The sequence below is a fragment of the Brachyhypopomus gauderio genome, chromosome 14, assembly GCF_052324685.1.
Source record: "Brachyhypopomus gauderio isolate BG-103 chromosome 14, BGAUD_0.2, whole genome shotgun sequence".
In the NCBI taxonomy this organism is placed as follows: Eukaryota; Metazoa; Chordata; class Actinopteri; order Gymnotiformes; family Hypopomidae; genus Brachyhypopomus; species Brachyhypopomus gauderio.
The window spans coordinates 6,787,945-6,807,919 of record NC_135224.1 but is presented as its reverse complement, the minus strand read 5'-3'; the positions used below and the strand labels follow the sequence as shown (position 1 = coordinate 6,807,919).

The 19,975-nt window shown below is 47.5% G+C and overlaps 3 protein-coding genes across 4 annotated transcripts; 1 reads left to right on the top strand and 2 right to left on the bottom strand.

The window, feature by feature from the left end:
* Nucleotides 1-729: 729 nt before the first annotated feature.
* pik3c3 (phosphatidylinositol 3-kinase, catalytic subunit type 3) lies at nt 730-10,037 on the bottom strand. Of its 2 annotated transcripts, XM_076972794.1 has the most exons (26): nt 9,627-10,037; nt 8,774-8,962; nt 8,387-8,530; nt 8,118-8,247; nt 7,788-7,814; nt 6,994-7,080; nt 6,819-6,914; nt 6,625-6,696; nt 6,400-6,504; nt 6,177-6,269; nt 5,796-5,981; nt 5,425-5,567; nt 5,178-5,256; nt 5,023-5,090; nt 4,357-4,462; nt 4,098-4,214; nt 3,873-4,004; nt 3,457-3,585; nt 3,114-3,183; nt 2,909-2,973; nt 2,381-2,465; nt 2,182-2,256; nt 1,929-2,097; nt 1,412-1,502; nt 1,113-1,238; nt 730-1,017 (listed from the first exon to the last, which is right to left on the bottom strand). In XM_076972794.1, exons 1-26 carry the CDS (start codon nt 9,689-9,691, stop codon nt 1,003-1,005), a joined length of 2,664 nt encoding a protein of 887 aa, XP_076828909.1. In that variant the 5' UTR covers nt 9,692-10,037; the 3' UTR covers nt 730-1,002. The 2 variants fall into 2 exon arrangements, with proteins under 2 accessions (XP_076828909.1, XP_076828910.1); XM_076972795.1 differs by lacking the exon at nt 7,788-7,814 and having other exon boundaries at nt 9,627-10,035.
* A 2,541-nt stretch (nt 10,038-12,578) lies between these two features.
* On the top strand, nt 12,579-14,099 carry msmp1 (microseminoprotein, prostate associated 1). Its single transcript, XM_076973270.1, has 3 exons — nt 12,579-13,085; nt 13,418-13,526; nt 13,662-14,099. Exons 1-3 carry the CDS (start codon nt 12,992-12,994, stop codon nt 13,828-13,830), a joined length of 372 nt encoding a protein of 123 aa, XP_076829385.1. The 5' UTR covers nt 12,579-12,991; the 3' UTR covers nt 13,831-14,099.
* A 21-nt stretch (nt 14,100-14,120) lies between these two features.
* Nucleotides 14,121-19,554, bottom strand: rgp1 (GP1 homolog, RAB6A GEF complex partner 1). Its single transcript, XM_076973269.1, has 9 exons — nt 19,518-19,554; nt 19,053-19,168; nt 17,541-17,674; nt 16,492-16,575; nt 16,214-16,363; nt 15,701-15,847; nt 15,352-15,479; nt 15,036-15,213; nt 14,121-14,733 (listed from the first exon to the last, which is right to left on the bottom strand). The coding sequence occupies exons 2-9, from the start codon at nt 19,166-19,168 to the stop codon at nt 14,510-14,512; spliced, it is 1,161 nt and encodes a 386-aa protein (XP_076829384.1). The 5' UTR covers nt 19,518-19,554; the 3' UTR covers nt 14,121-14,509.
* Nucleotides 19,555-19,975: the final 421 nt, after the last annotated feature.

The window sequence follows — 19,975 nt, the reverse complement described above, 5'->3', positions numbered from 1 at the left end:
TCGACAACGTACGCAGTGTCGATTAAACAGCTAGCGGTGCCGGCTCTCGCCTCACTGAAGCCTGGAGTATTAAATGTCAAGTTTCGAGTTGACCGAAATGAAAATAAAAAAGACGGGAGCGATAACGAGAGGAACGAAATGCTGCTTTAATAAAGCCACAAGCCACAAACCTGAACTGCGAGAGCTGAAAAACACTGCGAAAAAAAAAACCAATTGAGCGCATGAGGTGGCGCGCGGAAAAGTCCCACGCGGGAGCGTTTGCACCGCTCGATATGTGGAGATTGTGCAGTGTGTCATCTGTATGTTTCATTTAAGTTTGTTAATATTTCTGCCTTCCTGGCCAGTGTGCTAATTCCATGAATCATTAAGGATTGTTAATTTACAAGTCACTTATGCTCTTATTTTTACAGTTCAAATACACGTGCCACATCTTCTTGTGTACTTAGCATATTGATCATGATGAATGTTGAGACTCAAAAGAATCGGTTTGACAGGAGACTTACTCAGTTGGTGACTTACTCTGACTGACGTATCTCTCTTTACATTAATTATATGAGAATCTTGATGCCTACAGCCAAAGTATACAGTTTTAATTTGTGTAAATCAAATATTTACTTTTGCAAACCACAGCACCAATATCTGTATGTTTCCGGCTGCAAGTTCGCCGTCTTCATTTGCACTGACAGAACTGACTGGAGAAAAAAATCAATAAGACCTCAACCAAAAGGATGAATCCACAGCCTTCAAGAAGTTTCTATATTTTGCTATGATTTTATACATAAACAATGAAATACAATTTGATATAGTCTGTATAATAATATTTACAGAAACATAACAGTGCCCAGACAGTTTCCAGCGGAGGAAACGCTGCCGTTCTCGCACTAGGACCCAGCAGATCTTGGCACCCGTCACTCCTTAACTCTACTCTCACGTGTCCTCTCCCGCCTAGGTTACTATGGCAACATGCGTCCACGTCTCCACTTCATACGCGTCCATGTCTCCTCACCTGCGCCAGTACTGTGAGGGGAAAAAAATAAAATAAGGTACGAGGACAGAGACCAAGAGACACTACAGCGGGCTTACCACCAGGTGTCACTGTTACACACACGTACCTGTGCAAACTTGTGTATCTGCTCGACCACAGCAGCAAACAGAGCCCCCACACTCTCGTCTATCAGACTCTGCATGTAGTGCACAGCCTCCTCGTCCGACAGGTCCAGTCTGAACTTGTCCTGCACCTGCGTGGACACAGAGCGTCGAAATATACAGGCTGGAAAATGAAGATAGCTGGGAAAAGATATACATTTTACAGCTTTGGATATTTGACAAAATGTTTCTCAGCAGAGTCAGAACAACAGACATACGGGACAAAGTGCACATGTAACACACACACACACACACACACACACACCTTTTTAACGGTCTTGTCAGGCTCCAGAGCGATGTCTGGAATATTGGCATCAACCATTAGGGAAAACAGGTTCAAAATGAGGTTTGAATATCTGGAAGACAACGGCAGCATATAAATGCATGAACCTTAGCTGATAAAGCACGTGCGGTGATACCAGTGCGAGCGTCTCACGTGCGGCGATACCAACGCGAGCGTCTCACGTGCGGCGATACCAGCGCGAGCGTCTCACGTGCGGCGATACCAGCGCGAGCGTCTCACGTGCGGCGATACCAGCGCGAGCGTCTCACGTGCGGCGATACCAGCGCGAGCGTCTCACGTGCGGCGATACCAGCGCGAGCGTCTCACGTGCGGCGATACCAGCGCGAGCGTCTCACGTGCGGCGATACCAGCGCAAGCGTCTCACGTGCGGCGATACCAGCGCAAGCGTCTCACGTGCGGTGATACCAGCGTGAGCGTCTCACGTGCGGTGATACCAGCGCGAGCGTCTCACGTGCAGTGATACCAGCGTGGGTGTTACCTGCGCAGGTGCAGGAAGGCGGTGTAGCATTGCTTCCTGAACTCCTGGTACTGTTCGCTCTGCATGCCCCCCATGCCCTCCACCATCTCCTTGCTCAGCTTCATGGGTGGAGGCAGCGGTTTGGGGTCCCGTCCCAGGATGTAGCCAAAGTCGATGTGGAAGAGCTTCCCTGTAGGACCACAGCAGACGTCTCACACACCGCGGCGTTACGTGGATAAGCAGGGACACAAACCTACGTGCTGCAGGACAGTACCGGTCTTGGTGAGGAGCAGGTTGTCCAGATGTCGGTCCCCGACTCCAAGGATGTAGGTGATGACACAGTAGCCAGCTGGAACACACACACACACACACACACACACAGAGGTCACAAACACTACTGACACACAGACTCGCACAAGACGAATCCTCATCTTTATCCCAGACCCGAACCAGCAGGGGGAGGCGTGGCTCACCACAGCTCTTCACGTAGGTGTCCATGACCTCAGAGCTGATACCATAGGGTCCTTTATCACTGGGGGCGTATTTCCGGAAGAAACTCTGCAAGGTGAGATTTTCCTAAATGTTTCTATTCAACTATTTACCAAATACAAAACACTTTACACACATCTGCCTCAAATAATCTCTACCTGCAGAAAGTAAATCTTTCGTTTGTATTATGTTGCTTTAATGCCAGAGCATGTAAATATACACAGGAACCAAAATCCTTTAACATGGTCAAAAGGTCATAAGCAGTCATGGCTACGCGGTTGTGAGACATCTGTGCTTACATGCAGGGCGGCGTTCTTATCCAGCCCACAGCTCTAGCTACGGTTCACATCCATTTACACGGATTGTTCAGATTCTGTCATTGATGCCCCTTTATGAACCTCCTGGTCATTAGGCCATTGTGAATACAGACGCTGTTTACAGTGGTGAAGCTGTGAAATCTGGACACTGAAGTATTGTGGCACCCGTGAACCAACAGTGACGGACGCTCCTACCTGAATGTTGCCTTCAGTAGCCAGGACTTCAGCCACAGGGACGGACTGCACAAACTGCATGAATCCTGGCACGTGGACACACAGCGGGGACATGATCGCACCCAGAGACACAGCGGGGACATGAAGGCTCACATGTAAACAGCTCTGATTGGTTGGGGTGAAAGCGCCGCGTTTGGTGCTACTGACCGTGTTTGGTGCTACTGACCGTGTTTGGTGCTGGTCGCCAGCACTTTGTATGGCGTCAGCTTCAGGTCCAGATTCTCTTTTCTCAGCAGCTATAAACAACAGGGAAGTTGCTGGAGATAAAGTCTCCCTCTACAGCACGTGTGTGTGTGTGTGTGTGTGTGTGTGTGTGTGTGTGTGTGTGTGTAAGAGCACATGTGGAACTCCTGTCCCCTACATGCAGTATGAAGTATCAGGGCAGTATGGCGGTCATGTGACTGCGTGTGTGTGAGGGACAGATGGGACTGTGTGACAGACCTTGTCCATGAGTGAGATGATCATGTGACTGCGTGTGTGTGAGGGACAGATGGGACTGTGTGACAGACCTTGTCCATGAGTGAGATGATCTGCAGGATGAGCTGATCCTGTCGCAGGTCGTCCCCGTGCTTAAAGATAACCGGATACAGCTCGCCATCTTCAGCCTTGAAGATCAGCTTAGCAGGCATCAGGGCACTCTGGTTCAGAACCACCGAGAGAACAACGCAGACAGAAAAAAACAAAACAGAGAGAGAGAGACAGAGAGGAAGAGAGAGAGAGAGAGAGAGAGAGAGAGAGGGAGGAACGAGTGGAAAAGGATTAGGATATTATTTCCTGATATTATTTCAATCACACAAGCAAATCTACAAGGAACAGCAAGATGGTTGTGAGGAAACAGAATGGCTAAGTGTGTAGATGGAGGTGGAGGGTGATGGTGTGGGCGCGGGTGCGAGCGAGGGTGTGGGTGATTGTGTGGGTGCGGTACCTTGAAGAGCGTGGCGGTGTCTGGGACGATTCCTCTGATGCGCACCTGGGGCTCCAGAGGGAGGGGGATGGGCTCCATCTCACACAGATTCACCTTCTCATTATCGGCCAGCAGAGTCTGTAACCTCTCAGTCTGCCAGACGCACACACACACCTCCCGTTAGACCAAACTCGCCCCGCGTGGACATGCACGTGGGTGGAAACTCCCAGGTGTGCCTGCGTGTACCTTTTTCTTGCGATTTCCACTCTCTCTCTGAACGGCTTTCATGAGCTGAACTAGTCGATCAACAAACGTCTGTTGTGCAGCCAGCAGAGAACGCATCACCCTGACGTTCTTATCACCCTGAGAGAGACAGAATGAGTGTGTGTGTGTGTGTGTGTGTGTGTCAGTAGGTGTGTGTGTGTATATGTGTGTGTGTGTGTGTATGTATGTGTGTGTGTGTGTATATATGTGTGTGTGTGTGTGTGTGTGTGTGTGTATTCACCTTGAGCAGAGCCTGGCTGAACCGTCTCATCACATTCAGGTACATGTCATGAGTCTTTGGGTCTCGCTGCTGTGTGTCCTGGTCTTCACACTCCACTATAACGTACCTTTACGAGGAGAAAACAGGAGGAGATGATTGATACACACCTACACACTCACACATGCATGTACATTAGGGATGTATATCGTCACCACTAAGCTAGATTCGATACACATCTCGATACACTGCCAACGATGCGATATAACTGCAATACTCTGAAACCCCTTGTCGATGCGATGCGATACAAATGCGATGCGATGCGACACACTCACGAACGTAAGTTGTTGAGCGGGGGGGTTACGAGGGGGGTAGCGGCCGCAGAGATGTCCACACCGTGCCGTCTTTTCATGCGTGTCGCCAGGTTCGTTGTGCTACTAACGTATTTAGCCCCACGGCATTGTTTGCAGATTGCGTGACCGCCTCACTGAAGGCGATGCATCGTGAATTCGCCCGCAAATTAAACTCGATGCACGTTGAATCTATCGATGCAGTCGTATCGCAGACATGTGTACCGATTCACCAATGTGAATCGGTGAATCTCCACATCCCTAATGTACATGCATTCGCACATAAACCTACTGAAATCCAATTTATTCTATGTAGAGAGATACATACGTTTACACTTACCAGTACAAGTAGTTTGCAAGTGTCGAGTTCTTGCAGGCACGTGATATGAGGAACGTACACAGATCTTGCTGTAGAACAAACATCACAGATATTTACATATCACCATGAATAATAACACCACCACCACCACCACCACCACCGTCTCCTGCTCTTACCTCCAGACTCTCTCCATCTGCCACCTCTTTGCCCTTCTGTGTGCTGGGGGTTGCCATAGTAGCCGATGCAATCTGAGAACTTATCCATAATTCCAACAGTTTAACAGGTTTTATTCTTACTTTAGTTTCCCTTTTTTAACTTTTTTTCCTATTCATACACTAAACGTTGATTTAGAGTGAACGCAGGCGTCCGGGCAGACGTCTGGCCACTCACCTGTCCAGGTGGTGTTGATGTGTGTCCACCTACCTGTCCAGGTCTCCGAGGGTGGAGCTCTCTCCCAGCCCGCCCTGGCTGTCCCGTTTGCTGCCTGGCTCTAAGCCACCCTGGATATCATTGAAGTTCTCATATTTCAGAGCCTGGACCAGCTGCAGCAGGTACATCAGGAGATCCTGCAGCACCAGAAAGAACCATACGGTGAACAGAGACAACCGGTCATACGGTGAGCAGAGACAACCGGTCATGCGGTGAGCAGAGACAACCGGTCAATCGGACTCCTCAATAAACACAGCTGGCTACTGTGGCATTTATAGCGTAAAAGTCCCGGTGTGCGTTGTACACGTCTGACTCGGCGGTATTAAAGACAGTGGGAGGTCGTGGCCCCGCCCCCAGGCGCTGACCTCATCGTCGGCCTGCTGCAGGCGTGCCACGGCGTAGCGGCGGACGGTGGGGTTGGAGAACTGGGAGGAGAGCAGCTCCAGGGAGTCCTCCACGTCCATGGGCTTCCACCTCCCCAGCAGCTCCAGCGCCTGCTTGGCCTCCTGCGGCAGCGCCCAGTTCACACACTTCAGGAACTTAGTGAGGGCCTGTGGGAAAGACGCACGCACGCACGCATGGTTGGAGTGCGTTATTGACATGTAGGAATTCAGAAACCGACAGAACACCGTTCCTCAACGTCTCCTGACCTGTAATGAAGGTGCTTATTCCACACACACACACACACACACACACACACACACACACACACACACACACACACACACACACACACACACACACACCTTTTCCTGAGTGGTGAGGTAATATCTGAACTTCCACACAAGGTCCTGCTCTTCTGAGCTCAGCTGCTTGGTGGGAGGGTAACTGACGATGATCTGCAGACACAAACAAGAACTGTATTAAAATTCATGCAGCTCACACACTCACAGAATTAGTGCGTGCCCCTCAGTCTCACACACACACACACACACACACACACACACACACAGCGTGTCCCTCACTCACGTTGAGCTGGTCTCTGGTGGCAGCGTTGGGCTTCAGGTCGTGGTCGGACGGCCCACTACGAAGACTGCGGGCCAGCTTGTGATGTTTGCTCTCCACCAGATTCTCCTACGGCCACAGGTACAGGTCAAAGTTCCACGCCTGCCGTGCTGGCTCCCGCCACCCTCTACCCCGCTAAGCCCCCAGAGCTCTTCCACAGAAGTGGCCCACTGCCTCCCAGACACTCACCATGCACATCTGGGGGTCAGGGACCTTAACTATGTCAGAGCTGGTCAGCACCGGGGACGTTTCATCTCCATCCTGAAGAAACAGAAACATGTTACTAGGAAAAACACACTTGGTTATGAAATATGCAGGGGGCTGTCGGGGGGGGGGGGGGGGGGGGGGCATACTGATATTTGGACAAGTGAAAGTGTGCAAACCTTCTCATAGTAGACGATGCTGTGCTCCCTCTCTCCACTCTTCACACGAGGGAATTCCACCATGAGGTACATGAAGTTCGAACTACGTTTCTCACTCTGTGAAGAACACACTGATGCTTCAGAACGTTTCTTAAACAGCTGCTGTTACGTGTTCGTTTCTGACTGTTGTTCTCACCTCGTTGATCATCTCAATCTCTCTGAAGGTCAAGCGATCCAGCCAGTCCACCTTCACCATGTGGCCCTGCCGATGAGCCTTGGTCAGCTAGGAAGTAAAGAAAGCGAGAGACAGACAGAGGGAGAGACAGGGAGAAAGAGACAGACAGAGAGAAAAAGGGAGGAGATGGATCTTGTGAGCCTGGGTGAGTGTGATAGAACAACACACGAGAGTGGGAGAAGCACATCGTGCAGTTGACAAACCCTCAGCCAGTCCAGGCACATCAGCGTGTCAGGATCAAACGACAGACACACGCACTCACACTCACGAGCCAAGCAAATCACTCCGTGGGGGTGCAAACTGGACCCAAAACCAGGACGGTTCACAGTGCTCCCAGTGCAACACGGTTACGATTTCACGTTCCTTAAAGACGCCCGACACGACAAACGCAGACAGCCAGACACATAGGCCGCGTGGGGTTAGTCACACAAACGCCACTGTGAGCTCGCGACTTCATATCAACTAATTTGCAACAATTCCACTTCAAATGCTTTTCTAAGTCAAAATAATGTGATGTCAAAAGAGAAGAACGAATTCTAATAGAGAAATCTAGTTTTAAAAGCAGAACGTTGAACGGAGGACATTAATGCACCGAGTGCAACTCCCTGACTGCAGACTGAATGCTGGCAGCACATGAAGTAAAAAAGGGGATCAGATGCCCTAAAACAACCTGTCCACACTTATTCAAAACACACTCGCACACACGCATTTGAACACATTCACCATTCTGGTCCTGTGTTTATTCTTATACTCACGTCACTAAGTAGCTCCAGGTCTGGACCCTGGAACAGACAGCAGTTAAATCATGTCCTGTTCAACTTGCATACCACATCCGCGCATATGCATGTATGCACACACTCTCAAACTCACACTCTCACTCTCTCACACACACAGACACACACACACACACACACACACACACACACACACACACACACACACACACACACACACACACTCATTCTCTTTCCCTTTCATGTGCAGACTCTCATGTGCATGTTCTCTGTACGCATAAACCCCCTCACAGTCTCCCAGGATCCTCCCCTCTGAAGCACATTAGCGCTGGTGTGGGCCCCTGCACCCACCTTAGCCAGCCTGCCCATCTGGTCCTCGGCCAGGGTGCTGCTGGACCTCCCTGGAGTACTGGTGGGCTCAGAGCCATCGCCCTCCACCCCGGGCCACACCTTCAGGTCATGCATGCCTTGACGGAACATTCTGCGAGGTGGAGACAAGGACCGGGGAGGGTGGAGCGAGGGCGGGAACCGTTAGAGCACTCGCACAAACGGCCGTTTCCTGAGGGGCCTGGGGTAGGTGGTGCTGGGGTGGAAATCATGAATGTGTGATAGACCCTCACCCATACTTCCCAAACAGGGTGACGGTGGCGCCCCCTACAGGTGTGGCCCGGCCGGGTCCATAGACGTCCCACACAGTGAGTGCCACCTGAGCGCTCTGTGGCAGGTCGGGATACTTCACTGGTAACCTCAGCCACTCGTTCCAGCTGTAAAACAGCACATACGCCTGTATTCAGTGGAAACAAACAGCACACATACCTGGAGGCTTTTGCACGGACTATCGAATCTTCTCTGAGCTTGAGACACGTGCAGTGATGACAGTAATACAAGGCGTTTTTCAGAAAACTATATATATATAATATTCCTTTGTGCTTTATTAATAACATCACGTGGGAAATCAGGATTCCGATACCTCAACTGATGAGGCAAGGTTATTGAGAAGTACTTACTTCCAGCGTGTACTGAAGGCTTTATAGGACGTGCGAACAGGCAAGGCCAGTGGTTTGCCCTCTGCAAACACCTGGCAGGTAACATATAGGTCAGAGCAGTTCTCCTGGTAGAGGCCAGAGAAACGCAGCATCGGGTCTTCGAGCAAAGCCTTGTAGCTCTTCTGTCCCCGTTTACCTTCCAAACTACCTCTGTGGAAGACAGACTGAGTATCATCAACGTTCCTAGGATTGTGTTTATCATTTCACAACATGGCCCTCCACATGAATGGCTTATTACAGAGAACTTGAGTAGTTTAATAGACCCTAATGTACGGTAACATCTTCTCCCTGATCGTTTATTGGTACAGAGAGATTCAGCAGTCGCACTGATGAAACAGAAGTATGCAATGACACTAGATCCGTTATGTGGGTGTGCAGACGAATAAAACACAAACGGTTTAGCAAAATTCGGAATGTTATTCATGATCCTGGTTGAAGACGTCCGCTCGTTAACGGCGATCACGAAAACAGCACGAGGGCAAAAGTCTGTCCGAACGTGAATGATGTCAGCAGACGTGAATGATGTCAACAGACGTGAATGATGTCAACAGACGTGAATGATGTCAACAGCCGCCCCCAGACCCAAAAGCTCTCTCCAGCCAATAAAAACTATTGAAGGAGTCACTGTCTTGCCAGGCATGGCTTAATAAACAAGACAACAACAAAAGAAGCGCTGTGGAACTAACGTGCCTTGTTAGAAATAACTGGAAAGCGTACAAACACCATAAGGTACATTAGCAAAGTCAGTTAACTCAGAGTTAAGTCTAATTAGACGGTGGTTCGTTGTGGCATTAAAACAATAACCAATACTTACATCTTGAGTTGGACATTTATGTCCAGGTCGCAACTGTACACATAATTAAACTTGTCTGTATCCATCGTTAATTTATGAAAACAATACCAATTGGTATACAATATTATTGAGACTGCGGTAATGTTAGTGTAGTTATTAAGGCCTAAGGAGAGAGAGAGACAGAGAGAGAGAGAGACAGAGAGAGCCCCCTCTACTGAGTGCGGTTAGCTTCCAGCTTAGCAGCTCAAAGAAACCCGCCTGCGCCGCATTAAATCAGTATATGTATCAAACAATCTGATTATAAACAACCGCTCGGGCGGTCATGAATTATGGTGATGTCAGTCTTTAAAGACGTCTGTATTTCCATGGTGCGTCCTCTTCCTCGAGGAGAATATAACAAAAACAAAACAGGCATGCACAATCGATACCACGTTTATCGATCACAAGCGCAGTCGAAACTTGCATCCGACTGACTGGAATTGACTTGTTTGGTCTACACGGAGTTCGAGTCGCTTCCTGGTTGTACTACGGACGGAAAGTAAAAAGGAACAAACTTAATCTGTCCTTTTCGATGAACGTTCTTGAACAGAATTTACGAATAAATTGCACCAATTACCATTAATTATCTGAATTATAGGTAAACTATATATGCCAGAATGTTGGGCAGAAATGTATTGTTTTGTACTAAAGATATTGTTTACAACAACAGTATTTATTTTATAAATGTAACTAATTCTTTATTCCAGGTATGACTTATATGTATTGTAATGTTACTGCTTAAAGTGCAAGAGAACAACAATGAACTGTCTTTACAAACAAGCCTCCAATGTTTATTGCAAATTTGTGTTAACACAAAAATGCCACGATGTAGAGCAGAATGTTTGGATATATGCTTCTTTTTAAAATTCCATTTCATGTGTAATTTCCTTGAAAGGAGTTTATTTGATATCTCAGAGTTTGAAACTCCAGTTACATCTAAATGTGCTGGAATAAAACCAAATAAAGGAATCAAACCTAGAAGCAAATTGTAAATAAGAATATGTTCTTAAAGACTTGCCTGGCTAAATTAAAGATTAAATAATACATTTTATTTAAGCACAAGAATCTGAGCAGTCCTTGACACCAGGAGAATATCATTTTTCACCATTTTCATCCTTTCTTTATGGATTGGGCATCAAGTGGCTTGAACTCCGAACATATTTACATATTTAACAACTACAGCTTGGACCTGGAGCACAGTGATATCACCAGTATTGCCGGTGACAGCGTCTCTTAAATTCTGTACACAGAAACACTGAGCTTGAATGTCCTCAACACATCATCCTTGTTCACTTCTGCATGCAAAACGTGCTTTCTGCCCTTCTGCTTGAAGGCACAGGACAGACCAAGACAATAAAACCAGCAAGGAAACGTATTGTTCCTCCATTTCACTCACATTCATGTGCAGCCAGGTTTTGATCCCGATCACTGTCCAAAATTCAACCTTGGAACTCTGTCTTCTCTCAGCAGAGGGCTGGTTCGAAGTTACATGTAAATCAGTGTGATGAGCCAGTGTACACGCCAGCACTGCACCTCTATTACATGTTCAACTCAGTGTTAAGAGGCTGTTTAAGAGGACTAAGGCTCTTGTTTTCATCCAGACTGCTCCTCGGGGTCACAGGTGAGGCCCAGTTCCTCCCTTATACTGGCCTTTCTCCCTTTTACTGACCATTCTCCCTTACATGCACATCCATGTTGGCTTCTTGAGCTTGGTCAGGCAAAGCATGGAGCCTCTCAAACCTTCATACATGAACTCACACTATGTTCTGTTTTACACGAATGGATTCGTTGCTATTTACAAAGACACAGTACAGTAGTGAAGAGTTGATAGGCATTGCAGAGGGCCGGTAGTGAAGCCCAGCTCCTCAGAGACACGGAGCGGGAGCTGAGGGCAGCGTGACTCACTCTGTCCACACTGTGGCGTGTGTCCCAGCCACTGAATAGCAGCAACACGGGCCTGACGTGGTGAGGAGCTTTCAACGCCTCTCAAACTACAGTGGAGGTGACAGGGGCATGTATGCTTCACACAGAGAATTGTGGGGCCCCAGGGCCTCCTAATATAAGGCCTGTTTCTCCTATCACAATTTTTTCCACCTTGATAGCAAAAAGGATGAGCGGTGAGCTAATGCGAAGGAGACGATGTAATGTCTGGCTCTGGCTCGAGGAGTTTTATCTTCTTAGTGTTCAACACATGCCTTCTTGTGTCCGCACATCGGTTCAACTCATCACTTAAATACTCTCTAACTGAAGACATAAACACCCACCCCCCACTCACACACACACACACACACACACACACACACACACACACACACACACACACACACACACACACACACACACACACATCCACTCGATAGCAGTTTAACTAGAAAGTGTTTTTAATCCATTCAAAGGCGTTACATCATCCTTTCTCTACCTTACAGACAAAATGTATATCTACACACATCCCAGTGCCAGCTTTACTCAACATCTAAATCACAAACACCCAACAAAATCAGAGACTGAAATAATGAATGGAACATTACTGTTTCTTTGAGCATACACACACATACACACATACTCTTGAAAAATGGTGTAAAAAAAAAGTCTTAGCTCCTTTATAGGTTTCTCTCCAAACACCCACTGAAGACACCCGCTGGACTATGACCATGTGCAGTCACAAAATGGACACGTAATGGCATTGTGAGCTATGTCTGTGGAAGCAGGAGAGACTCACTGCCTCCAGCCCTGAAGCGACAGAAACCCGTGTGTGTTGTGTGTTTTTGACGACTACCTAGTAACCTCCGGGTGAATTTTGCCTTCAGAGATCAGTAGCACCTGCCTGTCAATGGTGCTGATGAGGAGGTGACCACCCTCAGAATTCCTCAGCATGGGGCCGGCCAGGTGACAACTATATTAGGCGTTGATGATTAGGTAACACTGACGCAATGGCCTTGGCTATGTAGGATAGCCATCCCTTCTTCTTACACTCGTTCTCTTGCCTCCTGCCTCACCTCTCTCCTCACTTTCACCTCTCCCTCCTTCCCTCGCTCTTAGTCATCTCAGGATGCGTCAGTATTTCTATCATTTTTCGAGGTCATGCCCGGTGGAGCAGAGAACAGCAAACTCCAGAGAAACAGATCGAACGGTGCCAAGCCACAGCCGTTTTCCTCTCCAACACCCCCACCCCCAAACCAATCTGCCCCCTCTTGGCAATGCCACGCCTCATAGTGGGGGCAAAGCCCTCCCTGCACCCCAGGTCCATAAAAGTGTGTGTGTAGGGGGGTGGGCTTGTCATTGGTATAAATGTAGGTGCGAAAACGAAGGGAGATTCAGAGAACAAGTGATAGAGGAAGAGAAAAGAAATGGCGGAACAGTGGGTGAAGATGTTCTTCGTTGGCATCTCGATCTGGGCAACCTGTTCGGCAGCGCCGATGGAATGTCACTTCAATTCTCAAGGTGAGATCAATCTGCATTATAGGCACCATGTGCACAAATAACACTTTATCAGATATCTGATTACTGGTGTTGCCACTGCTTACAACTCTTGATGTTTAGAGAAAGGAGCCTAATGAAACCAGGTGTACTTGATTTGACCTTCCCTGGCAGCTTTGAATGGTTGGAGTGTCTAATGTAATTACTTCCTATAGTATTAGAGGCTCAATAAAATACGAATACACGAGCAGTTATGTGAGCAGATGGAGAGAACGAGACACTCTCAGAAGCTGATGTCACGGTTGCTCTGTTTTATGAAACTTAAAAAAATAAATTCCTGCTGTGTGCCTCCACAGCTGTGTGTGAGTACGAGGGGAGGCGATACTCTCTGGGAGACAGCTGGATGGAGCAGGGCTGTCTGCAGTGCACCTGTCTGCACCCAGTCGGGGTGGGATGCTGTGAAACGTTAGTTCCTCTCCCCTCTAGGAGCACCTCCCCACTAACCAGTAGCGAGCATGTTTGAGTGACGTTACGCCCCAGATCTCCCGCTGAAGCCGCGGATCGTGTTCATGTCGCTAATCCCGACGTTCCCATCCTCAGTGTGCACCGGCCCGTGGACTTCCCCCCCTGGTGTGAGGTGCGAGTCGAGTCTCCGACCTGCAAGGTGACCATGGTGATGGCCTCTGACCCACGTCTGCCCTGCATGCCGGGCGAGGGCAACGACGTGGACCCCAGCCATGGGAGTATGAACAGGGAACTAGCAGGATAACAAGGCAACAAAGGATCTTTTCATCAGTCAGGCTGATAGCGTACCTCACCTGTAGCCACTATACTCGTACAGTAACAACTGTTTGCCTAGATCAGTACTCATGACCTGGAAATTCTACTTAAAGAATTGAAGTAGATTTGAGGTGCAGTTTCATAGTCCACCTAATGCACATCTGTAAATAATAAGCTCCTTCTGCTGTAGCGTGTTAGTTTTATTTCTTGTGTATCTTGCCACATTAATCTGAATAAAATATGGACATATAAATAACATTTTCTTAGTGCTGTCATGGAAAGTAGTAGAATATATTCTTGTATGTTATCAGTATGTTTATTTGTCGAGCTCAAAACACTTTCTTTAGCAATCTCTGTACAACACTGTCTTCTGTAACTTGTAGAGAAATTCATACCAAATACAGAATACATCTGCATAAAAAAATAGAGCAGCTTATTAGACATTTCATGTAAAATGATGTAGATTAGTACGTAAGGCTGACAAATACAATAAATATTCAAAAGGTCCGATGTGGGTCACATCAAAAATGGTAAAAGTGTTCAGTATGACTTGACAAATCTGTTTATCCACATAATCATTGCACTGCAAAAGGATTAAAACAAATAAAACAACCAGGACACACACACACACACACACACACACACACACACACACACTTTCTCCCCACTCAGATACTGATGCTATTGGTCCCTGTAAACTGAGAAACATATGAAGCCAGTGCTGGATTGGTGGGCAGCACTTTAACTGGCAGGTCCCAGCTGAAGGTGTCCACGTCCACCTGCTCCGTCCCTGTCCACACCGTGACTTCTGATTGGCTCTGCATAACAGTGGGAGGCTCCACCGGCTCTCGTGCTGTGACGAACTCAAAGTGTAGCCGCCATCTTAGGGTCACTATGGACAGGACAACAGTCAAATGAGAACAGTGCATCACAACAGCCTGTAACGGCAAACCATTCCCTCCCTGAAACCATCTACCTCCAACCTGTAGCAGTGAATTAATTATGATATGTCAGACCGAACTGAATCCTGGGTAAAGACTTATTTTAAAGGTTTAATGCATAATAGTGCCTAGGAAAAGGGCTGGCAAACTAAACTAGAGCCTCAGTGTCCTCAGAGGCACCATCTTCAAGCAGGATAACACATCAGCATGATCGCAGTGCCCCTTAGCAGCTTTAGTGGGAATGTGGACGCACCGACGTCGGTGCTGAAGCCAGGCGTGACGTTGAGCGGGACAGGCAGGCAGAAGTGGCTGGAGGCCGTGTGCAGGCACGACTCCGTGTGGCGTCCGTGAGAGGTCACACTGCCCGCCTGGACCGGCCGCCTCCGGTACTGCTCACAGACCTCCTCCTCACACTGCAGGCTCACCGAGTACTGGCATCAGAACCACACACACAAACACACACACAAATATATGCCACACCTCTTGAACAGAGTAACTTAAACATGTGCATTACTACTCAGTTTTGGGGGTTTATTTTATTTCTCTTTAGGCGTCCATGTGACCCTCACCTGTAGGCAGGGGATATCTCCTTCTGAGAAGTTGAACGTGCCTACGATATCTTCTCCTAGTCTGTACATAGTCTTAAAGATGCAGAATCTGGCCACCTTCCCTCTCGCGTTGGTGATGTTGAACAGATCTGTAGAGTAATGAAGGGAAGGGCAACCTGAATACTTCACCATGGAAACTGACCCCCACAAACCATAACCCAGCTGAGAGAAGTCTGCACAGGAAAGCCAAGGGAACAGAAGAGTTAAAGGCCAAAACCCTCACACAGAGAACAATAGGAAAAATCAACCATGATTCATGATAAAACCACAGGAGGCGCACGCACACGCACACCGACTCACGCAGACTCACGTGGCGCGCGGCGTGATGTGGTGATCATTAGCATGTCCAGCGCTCGCTCCAGCGTTCTTCTGTCCCTCCTCCCCGCCTCCTCCTCCTCCAGGAACGGGTTTGAGGGGGCCACCTCCTCATCCTGTGGAAACGGAGGCTCTGGCAACCCTGAGACAGACACACACACACACACACACACACACACATTTCTAATATAAGTCATAAAGGAGCGATGATGAAGTGCCTGGTCTAGCATGTCAGTGCTTCAAAAGATCTAGTGCCATCTCACCAATATGAAAGTGAGCAGTAATAATTTTTCTCTGAACTAATCAAGCCACGGTGACACACGTTACACAATCACTGGGATTTAGAATAGAAAGAACCAATACTGTGCATCTCACGTTTTGCGTCTCACGTGTTGTAGTGTAAAAGGACTTGAAAAGAAGTCGCATGACGTAGAGGACGTGTCCCGTTACACAGGACAGAGCAGAAGGCAACAGTGAGGTTGTAGTGTCCTGGTGGCGGGACACTCACCCTGCAGCACGAGCACTCTGAAGGGGACGCGCAGCAGCTTGATGGGGGAGTTCACTCTCTGGCAGCCAATCGTCAACTTGTACACGTACTTCACCGACTGGCCACGGAAACTAGGAGGTCCGTCCATGGGGACGAGCTCACTGTAAGAATCTGTAGAACAAAGGCGCACCAAACGCAAAATGATGGGCAGCGGAGACATGATTAGAGAAGACGGGACACGGGACAGCGTGTCTAGACATTTATCTAGTTTTGTGAGCGGATCAAGAAGGGAATCTTACAGGTTTTGCTCTCTCCAGGGTCCAGCCGGAGATCACAGAACAGGATCTTGGGTGGAGTGTCCAGCATGCACTGACCTCTTTCTCCTAAACAAACGCAGGATGAAAAGAATACAAAGGAGTATTAGCCAAAACACATCCTGACAAATAAACCCAAACACCACATTCAGCTGCATCACATGCTGCATGAGTCCTTTAATATGAATGGAGTCTTTGACAACTCTGGTGTGTTTAAGCTTTATCCAATCTAATCCCCTTCACACACACCAGCCTTAGAGTACCTACACTATTAAATCAACCTGGCCTGTATTACAAACGTCTGGGTAACAAAGTTTCAGCTTCTGAGTAAAAACAGAAAATAGGGCAGACCCTTCAACTATAGACCTAGTTGGTATTGATATCCTACTGATATCCTACTTACTATTTTGAGTCATGGTTTGATCACTAATACGGTTGTTCCATTTCATACGGAAGCAGTGGAACCAATTCAAGCTCCCTGTAGCTGGAGCAGTTACATGCTGCACTGTGCAAGGTCAATACACGTCTACAATGGAAATACATACAGTTGTTTATGAAGACTGGCTCGTGATGTGCACTCACCACTAATCACATGATTACATGGAAATACTGGCTGTCTGACTCGTCACCTCATGATTCATATTTACATTGTAGACAGAAGATTTATTTTCTGTGTCATGTCTTCCGAGCCATGTATTCACCGTCTGCACTCTAATACTTAATGCTTTCACTGTTTTCCAGTTACTACCAAGTACTTGGGGTCAGAGGCGATTGTTGTGTCATATAAATGTCATGTTCATTTATAACGGTCACGATTGTGACTGTAATTAGGAAACGCTCTCTTACTGTCACTTATACTGTACATGTGCCATATTTTGTCAATTGTGATTTTTTTTTTTACCGCAATCAAAATTTGTCCTCCGCTTTTTACCCATCTGTGCAGTTAGAACACACACACACTAGTGATTACTGTACCATTACATGTGGATTAACTATGCTAACATTCAAGGTGTTGAAGTTGTCCGGGGTCTCACCTCTGCTGGGGATCAGCACGGTGTCACTCCCGGCCTGCACGTCCTGCTTGGCGCCCTGAGAGGGCAGAGCAACGCGGCTCTCGCTGGCGTGGAACTGGCAGTGGATCTGAGCACTGGACCACGCCAGCATCTCACTAACGAGAAGAGAGGCACGCAGTGAGAACCTTACCTGTGTAGTGCACAGAGCACAACACAGTGCGTTTACTGTCTACTGTGCGTTTACTTGAGTCAGGAGAACAATCACTGGGGTCGCAAGTACATTGGTTTGGCTTTTCAATATATATTTATATATAAAATATAGGATATTAAGTTTTACGCGTATTTAAAAATACACTATTTTTGCCCATTCATCCAGCAGGTCAGGCACTGATATTGGACAAGATGGCCTGGCTCACAATCTCCTTTCTAGTTGATCCCAGAGGTGCTTGATGGGGTTGAGGTCAGAGCTCTGTGCCAGCCAGTAATGCAGGGATCAGAGAAGAGACTCCCTGAACTTTTCCCGCAATACTGGAAGCACACGACTGTCTGAAGTGCCTTGGTACGCTGAAGCATTAAGATCTCCCTTCACTGGAAAGAAGGCCAAACTTTACAGCTGACCCAGCGCAGTCAGTCAGGCAGGCAACGTTCTCCCGGAGATCAAACGCAGACTCGTCCATCAGACTGCAGGAAGTGTGACCCGTCACTCCACAGAACATTTAAACTGCTCCAGTCCAGCTGCGGTATACCGTCCACCACTCCGTCCAGCACCGCGTGTTTGGGTATGTAAAGCTCACATGCAGCTGCCACGGACACCTATCATGAAGCTCTTGGTGCACAGTGTTCATGCTCATACCAGAGGAGGGTTGGATCTCTGCAGTTACTCTCAGAACTGACTTTTACCCACGATGCACCTCAGCACTGCTCTGTCACTTTACATGGTCTGACACTTTTGTGGCAGAGCTGATGTGATTTCTAAACGGTACCACTTTTCAATAACACCACTCACTGCCAAATATTTAGGAGGGAAGAAATTTCATGAACTTGTTCTGTACCCGATACACTTATACAAGTGCAACACCTACTACCATTTCAGTGTCACTGCTGGGCTGAGAATGGTTCACTGTGCAAAGAATACTGAGGCAGTGGTGCTTCTGTAGTCAGAAACTGTCAAAAGTTCTGTCACTGTCACTTCAATAGATGGGCAGTTTCTATATTTACATATGTAAAATGGATTAGTGTAAGGTAGGATTATGATTAGGTAGCTGTTTCTAATAAAGTAGTCCACACAACTAGTGAATAGTGTTTGTCCAACTGGCGGGTGCAACAGGTTGTAATAGTAGATCTTACCTTCCTGAGTACCAGGTACAGTGATCATATGCACACCTACTGACATCACTATATACATATCAGCTCTACATCCTACTGATTTAAGTATATATGCAATCGCAACAAAGTCTACATAAATAATGAATAGTTTGTTAGACAGTCTTAATCGTGCCATGACTGTGCCGTTTGAGGGAAGGTCTCTCTTACCTGCTTGCGCTTGTAGAAAGGTGAGATATTGGATTCGTGAAAGTAACGAGGCACTCTAAAACCTCCCCGGCCAGGAACACGGAGCCTCGGGCCATAGAGGCCACCACCTCAATCATCTGGGGGGGACAACAAGACAACAAGACGTGTTTACTTTAACCATTAACACACATTTAAACTGGTGTCCGCACCGTACAGCACGAACCAGCGGACTGTGCGACCCTGATCTCATCCTGCTGACCCAGTACAGCAACATTTACAACACTAGTCTTGTGTGACCCAATTATAGACGCAGCTCCAAACCACATACAACAACCCATAAATACTGTTTAATTTAAGACGGACACTAGTTGAGTTAGTTGAGTTAATTGAGTTAGTTCGGTACTGGTCGGGTTGGCTCACGTAGGTAACTTGAGTTACAGGAGATACAGACGAAGCCACCAAATGCAAGTGTAACATGTAAAATACCTCGGCGATGGTAAAAAGCGGAGATTCCCCAGTCGTTGTGCTCAACTGTCGGCGTCGCAGGACTGAGGATGAATTGTCGGATATTAAAATAATCTAACGGTTATAATATGAGACCGGACCCACTCCGGCACCGCAGAACCAAAACAAGCCCAGGGAGGAATGAGGTGTCCAACTATAACGTTTCCCTGGATCGACTGCTTGACAAATCTTTAATAGGCAAAACCTATTAAAAAACTATCACCAAACCCCAACTGTGCACACTCCTGCAACTGGCTACGCCATTACGTTTTGTTCATGTTTGTGTATATATACATATATACTACCATATTATAAAAACATTTATATATTTTTATAGTAAGTTGTTAACTGCTACATGTTATGGTTGGCCACCATGGTCGGCTCCGTGGCAGATGTGACGTAACGAGCCCGACACTTAAATATAGAGGGAAGTTCAGGTT